Source organism: Fistularia commersonii, chromosome 23 (assembly GCF_037954325.1).
Source record: "Fistularia commersonii isolate RoL2024-O1a breed Wild chromosome 23, RoL_Fcom_v1.0, whole genome shotgun sequence".
Taxonomy (NCBI): domain Eukaryota; kingdom Metazoa; phylum Chordata; class Actinopteri; order Syngnathiformes; family Fistulariidae; genus Fistularia; species Fistularia commersonii.
The window spans coordinates 9,575,971-9,583,227 of NC_141306.1; the positions used below are offsets into that span (position 1 = coordinate 9,575,971).

General features: G+C 45.7%; 1 protein-coding gene across 1 annotated transcript; it reads left to right on the forward strand.

Moving 5' to 3' along the window:
- The first annotated feature begins 4,086 nt into the window (after positions 1 to 4,086).
- On the forward strand, positions 4,087 to 6,027 carry nfil3-6 (nuclear factor, interleukin 3 regulated, member 6). Its single transcript, XM_086170411.1, has 2 exons — positions 4,087 to 4,280; positions 4,845 to 6,027. Exon 2 carries the CDS (start codon positions 4,876 to 4,878, stop codon positions 5,896 to 5,898), a length of 1,023 nt encoding a protein of 340 aa, XP_086026537.1. The 5' UTR covers positions 4,087 to 4,280; positions 4,845 to 4,875; the 3' UTR covers positions 5,899 to 6,027.
- Positions 6,028 to 7,257: the final 1,230 nt, after the last annotated feature.

A 7,257-nucleotide genomic window follows, 5' to 3' on the forward strand; every position in this document is an offset into this window, starting at 1 on the left:
CCAGCTCTCCCACTCATTTTTATACCCATAAGTTTAGAAGACATAAATTGGAGGCTAACTCGCTAGCTTGCTAGTACGCGCCATTTTCTGCACATGCACAGTGACACCTGTGTCAGAAAAGGTCCGATTGGACAGACCGACTGTCAGTCAAGTGACGAATTTCATATTGAGGATAATAGGGTGATGTCTACGATTTAATGTCATGTGATCTACCCAGGCTACCTTGGCGAACAACCGGTAGATCGCGATCGCCGCATTGGGCACACCCGGTCTTGGGTTTTCTGGGATTCAGTCTTTGCACACCACATTGCCCCGATGGAGCTCCCGCAGGGTTGGACGTCTGCCTGACTTGTTTGTAAGCGGAGCCGGCTCTCCGTGTTTACAGGGTTCTCTTCCGAGGTGGAAGAGGGAATGCCAAGAATTCTGCTTGAACTTGTTGAACCCGTGTTGTTGACGCTCGCTTCGGGGTCAAACCCCCACCGTCGCCGCCACAACCAAACCCCCGACCCCGCGGAAAACATTTGCCCGGGGATCCCGGTCGACCCGCCGCCGCCGCCGCTCAAACGACCAAATCGCGCCTTTCGTAAAAAAAAAAAAAAAAAGAACATTCAATAATTATTTTAAAAGCTTTCTCAAGCCCCTGTTTCAAAAGTCACCGAGACATATGATGTAACACACTTCCTGTTGTGTAACTGGCAGTGTGATGACTATAAGGTCTTGAGGGGCATTCCTGTGTTACATGACTTTATAGCTGCTTTTCCAATGAATGCATAATCTCACTAAATATATTTTCTTTTTTTTCTTTTTTTTCCCCCCTCCATGCTTTCTATTCCCCAATTACAGCCATAGCTTTGGGTCAGCGAATTCAGCGCGGGTCGGATTTTGAAAGAAATTAAAAACGACTCCGTTTTCCGGCTTTAAATGCAACGTCGGGTGGATATGAGACCCGTCGGTAGCTGACGGAGCAAATGCACGACTAACGTGGCGCCCTGATTAATCGTTTCTTTTGTACGCGCTGCCGTGGCGACCGGAGCTGATGATCTGTTCTGCTCATTAAAACCTTTTTCACACTTCATCCCAATAATTTATTCAGCTGCCAGGGTCATGAAGTCTAATGAGTATTGGTTCATTTTCAAAATGAAAGGTCAGCTTTCTGAATATTTCTAGCCATCCAGAGACATCTGCAAAAAAAACAAAAAAAAACAAACACAAAAAAAACAAAGGCCCAAATCCCGAAACAACCCGGACATTATAATTGGCCGTATCGATGAAATTCCATCTGATGTGATCAATATATCTGATATATTAAGAATCTGTGATTGCGTTCCAATCACACATTTTGATTTATTTAGAAAAAATAGGTAATTTTGTCCCTCAATTTGAAGGAAACGTTTGAGATTTTAGTGAATACCATACTCTTATTATTTATATTATTTTATTTATATAAATATATACATATAAAATATATAAAAAAATCATTTGTATATATATTTATTTATTTATTTATATTTTATATATGTTATATATTTAATTATATATATATATTATACATTTTATTTATATTATATTAATTTATATTATTAATTTGTATAAGAAATTTATTTATATTATTTATCATTTATCTATTATTTATTATTGTTATGTTTTACTTGAATCTCTGGCACAACAATTTCCTTCAGGATGAATAAAGTTGTTCTTATTCTTATTCTTATTCTTATTCTTATTCTTATTCTTATTCTTATTCTTATTCTTATTCTTATTCTTATTCTTATTCTTATTCTTATTCTTATTCTTATTCTTATTCTTATAACTTCCAGACTAAGCTAGAAATAATCAGATAAATATGTGTACACATATAGGCCACACTTGTCCATAAGCCGCATGTTGTAACATGAGATATTTAATGTTACCCAGAAACATTTTTTTAAACTTTTAATTTAATACATACTTCACAAATGAAGCTCATTAGCCCAAAAATATCCATAAATTAGCTGCATCATTATTTTAGCCGCAGTACACCAATTGTTGCTGCTGCCTTAAGTACAATTGAACCTCTAACTTAAAATAAATAGTACATTTCATAAATATATATTTTTTTTTTATTATTCTGGTTTTTAAATCAATCTTTTTAATTTTGCCCGTTTTTGTTTTGCTGTAGTTTTTGTTTTTACTATAGAAATGAGAAAAGACAAGTTTTGGTTTTTTTAACAATGTCACCAGATATTTTTCATCAAAAAATCATTTTGTTTTCAAAATTTGAAGCAAAAACTACATTGCAAAGCTACTTCTCCATTTTTTCGTGCCCTGTTTTTTTTTAAACCCACTTTGTAAAACCCTCATTCCATACACTTGTTTTTTTTTATTTATTCATTAATTTATTTATTTCCTTTTTTTTTATGTATTTGTAAATAAAGTTTTCCAATTCTAACTCAGATTCAGATTTAGATTCAGATTCAGATTCTGATTGTGATTCAGTCTGACTCTGATTTAGATTCTGATTCTGATTCATAAGGCATATGGAGACATGCAGTTGTTAAATACCTTTTTTTCGCATGAGGGAAAATAAAGAAAAAAAAATAAGGCTAAACTTTTTAGCATGGCAACATCCAAAAGGGGCGAACCTTCTCATTCACACATTAAAAACGACGACTCATCCATCAAGTCGATCTGCTCGATTCAATCCCCGTAACTGCAAGTGAAATAAAAGGGTAAACACGAGGAAAATTCCAGATCGTGCGGTCCGGCTTGGAAAGCCAGCGGGGGAGCGTATCTCACTGTAAACGGTAGCGTGTTTGCTCAGGGGGTTTACATACGCGATATGATACACCGTGTGCAGTTCACGGCCCCCCATGTCAACACGCTGAACACACACGCGCCTCACTGTACAGCAGAGGTCAGGCGAGGCCTTTGGCTTAAAAAAAAAAAAAAAAAACGCCCCTTCCAGGTGCACGGCCCCGACACGATCAATCACTTAAAATCACCTTCCAATTTTTGGACTTCTTGAATAACCGAGTTGTCATTCTTGTTGTCCGTGACACGTATAGAAATTTCAATCCGACTTGTTGCGTTCAAACTTGTGTATTTGAAGGAATACACATGTTTGCCTTGTCTTTTATTTCCTTTTTCTTCGCAGCTCCGGGGAATCGACATCGGTCGCCGTGGGACATGCAGGACTGTATCAGAAAATTAGAATATTGTGATAAAGTTCTTTATCTTCCATTATGCAATTAAAAAAAACAAAAATTACTTTTTCATGATATTCTAATATCATTAGATTTATTAGATTTATTTAATATCATAGATTTTTGAGCTATCTTAAGATGCAAGCCATAATCAGCAATATTAAAATAATGAAAGTCTTGCAATATTTCAGTTGATTTGTAATGAATCCAGAATGTATGACTTTTTTGTTTTTGTAATTGCATTCCAGAAGATAAAGAACTTTATCACAATATTCTAATTTTCTGAGACAGTCCTGTATACGATGCAGAGCGACGGAAAACAACACTATACCAAAAAAGCTGATGTAAAAACTAACATGAAGTTAGCTGAAAACAAATAAGCGCAAAAAAAACAAGTGGCATACATTTCCTGAGGAAACTACAACATATCTTGATATTTTAAACTAAAATGTAAAGTCAAATAAAACACATTAAAGTTGATTTTGATTTTCACTGGAGCGGGGTTGTAAATATCAGAAGCGATGTGCGACTTCACCGGTCATGAACGCAGTGCGATTATAAGTGTGTGTAATAAGTGTGTAATAAGCGCGCTATTAATGTGTAACAAACGCGCTATTACTGTGTAATAACGAAGCGGCCGGCTGACGTCAGAGTTATGTAGCTCTTATGTTTCCCGAACGCATTTTGTAACCTTGCTTCATTATTACGGCAGGATTATGCAGCAGGGAGGAGGAGATGGGGAGGTCAGATGACGATGAAGGTGCCGTGATCTGTGGATTTGTGAAAGCCGATAGGAGCTTCCTTGCGTGGGGAGGAGGAAGAGGAGGAAGAGGAGGGGGGTCTCCGAGGGAGGCGGGTCTCAGACACGCACAAACGCACACAAACAAGATCGCCCGTTGGTTCAGGCGAGGATAGGCGCCGTCCCGGGCTGAACCCGACCTTACAAATAGGAGGTGCGTCTGTCCAAGTGGAGCACAGCGGAGGTACCGGCGACATCTCCACACACCCACCCACTCCCACTATCACTAGTCGTGGACCGAACACGCTGCGTGGAACCGGCGGGACGACTCACACGGATTTCCGCCCGTCCCCTTTCTGGTGAGCGCACACCATCTTTGCGCATTCGGTGCCAAGTAATCTTTCGCGGATGTGATGCGTATCATCCGATTTGTACTCGGGTAATAGTTGCGATCCGTGATGTCATCCGCACCTCTTCTTATTCATGCGTAATAACCGCGTTATATCGCCGTAATAACGCTTGAGAGTTGGAAAAAGGGGGGGAAGACGCGGTGAAGTTCCGCTTTGAGGAGATGCGGATAAGACGTATGCGCGGAAAGTAGACCGGCGTGTTCACCGCCAGACAAGTAGGTCAGGACGGCTGGAGCCGTCAAAAGCCGCCCAGGCGGGAATAAACGGTGAGCCAAGAGAGCTTCCGGGCTCTTAGGACGAGGAGTCGATTTAAACTTAAAGTGCGTAAAGAGCTGTTTGGGTCTGAACATGTAACAGGGCCGGCGAGGTGACGGAACAAGACGCTCCACTTTTATTGCGGGATGTAATGGGGTTATGTAATATTGTGTTGTAATGGCTCTTGCGTAACCATTTCCCCCCCCCACACCTTCCCCCCCCCCCCCCAAAAAAAAATCTTGTTACTTTGACCACTAGGCGGCAGAGTTTCATCCAGCCTCGCCTCAACATGTTCGAGGAGGAGAGTCAGCAGATGAAGGGCCAGCTGGACGCGGCGGCGGCGGCCTCCGACGGCGTCGGCGGCGGCGTCCAACCGCTGTCCTTCGCCGGCGAAGCCGTGTCCATCCTGACCTCCGGCGGCCTGCTGGCCCGCTCGCTGCTGGGCCGCGGCTCGGCGGCCAAACGCAAGGAGAGCCCGGCGTCCTGCGTGAGGCGGAAGCGCGAGTTCATCCCCGTGGATAAAAAGGACGAGGGTTACTGGGACAAGAGGAGGAAGAACAACGAGGCGGCCAAACGCTCGCGGGAGAAGCGGCGCGTCAACGACATGGTCCTGGAGAGCCGGGTTCTGGCCCTGCTGGAGGAGAACGCGCACCTCCGGGCCGAGCTGCTGGCGCTCAAGTTCCGCTTCGGTCTGGTGAAAGACCCCTCCAACGCCGCCATCCTCCCCCTCACCGCCGCCCCGCGACCCGCCGCGCCGCACTACTACCTCCTCAACCCGTCCAGGCCGGCTAACCATCCGAGCGCGCGCGGCTCCGGGGACAACCTGTCGGAGGACTCCGGGATCTCCACGCCGGGAGGTTCCGGCGCGGGCAGCCCGGTGTTTTTCGAAGATCGGGGGAAGGAGGAGGAGCCGACCTACGAGCTTCACCACTCGCCGCCCGCCGCGGGCCGCCACGACCCGGCGGAGGCCATGAAGAACCTCCCGCACAAGCTGCGGTTCAAAACGCCGGGTAACGGCGACGGGGGCGACGCCGCCGACGTCGGCGGACACAGGAACAGCCCGCCGCCGCCGCCGCCGCCAGGGAGGGAAGCGGCGGATCATCCGCCGCGATGCACGTGGCTTCGGCAGGCGGAGGCGGACGAGGTCGGGAGGGAAACGGCGTCCTCGCCGGGCGGCGGCGACCCCCAAACCGACGTCCCAACGAATAACCACGAGAACAGTTACCTGAAGTTCCAGCTCAACACCCTGAGCAAGGAGGTGGCGCAGCTCAAGAAGCTTTTCACAGAACAACTCATGGCCAACGCCAACTGAGCGGCGGCGGCGGCGGCACGTTTCGGCGCCCCCGAGGACTCACCCAACTTCCGATGTGTTTTTTTTTTATTTTATTTTATTTTATACTGTATGACAGTATGACGGTGTAATAAATGTCTTTAAACATCAGTCTGCTGTCTGATCATGTCTTTGTCGGGGTTTGTTTATTTCAGTGTTGCTTACCGTCTTACACGTCCACTGCGAGGGGGTCACGACCCCTAAATAAAATGTGTTTTTCGCAACATTTCGGGTAATGATATTGGAAAAGACGCCCTTTGGGACACGTGCATCGGGCGTAGCTGTTATTACTCATTAATAAAGCAGTCGTTACAGTTGTTTTAGTTACTGATGTGAGAGACTAACCACCCGGCAGGAGTGCGACAGGCCTTTTTTCCAGCGTCCATACAGATCGTGAAGTCAGCAGGGGGCAGCAGAGGCATTCATTCTGCACAAACCTCCTGTTACATCAGTTATTACACATGTATTAATGCTGTGAATATTACACTCGCAATCGCGGCAAGTTATGCGCGACGTGCACGTGGGTTTTTGTGTTTAAAAACACGATGTCGCCCCTGCAACCTCCCTCCCTCTCCCGCCGGCTCTGAAATTGGCCGCAAAAGAAAGAGAAATCATATTTTGTGAGTAAAAATAGATTTTACTATCATCCGCCGGGTGGGTGCAGTGGATGCGCTGAGACGGAGGTGCGGCAGATGCTGCAGGTGTGGGGTGTGGAGTGGGGTGGGGTGGGTGGGGGTGCAACATGATGCAGAGAACATGAGAACACACACACACACACACACACACACACACACATATACACACTGACACACACACACACACCTTTTTCTCCCCATTCTGCCCCCCCTATCCCCCCCTTTTTTTTTACTAGTGAAAGGATCAAGCCTGTTGCTAGGCAGGCAGTGCGACAGTTGCCATGGGAACGCTTGCAGACATTCTCGAAAAAAAAAAGGGAGGTGGAGGGGGGTTAGGGTGGGGATAAGGATGGGGAGCAAAAGCGAGGGAGTGATGCAGAGACAGAGTGAGAGTGTTTTTTTGTGGGGGAGGGGAGTATATGTGTGTGTGTGTGTGTGTGTGTGTGTGTGTGTGTGTGTGTGTGTGTGGTGGTGGGGGGGTCAAGTTCACGGCTAGTGCTTCTGTTCGTCTCCTCCATCCAAAGGCTGTTGGAAGACGGCGTTCAAACATTCATGCCTGACATACGGGGTCACCGTTGCAGCCTGTGTGTGTGTGTGTGTGTGTTTTCATTTCCCCCGGGCCTCAGAGATGGTGAAGAAAAGGTGAGGAGTCCTTCACACACTTTGAGAACATCAGAACATGTAATTACACGGTAGTACCGCTGTA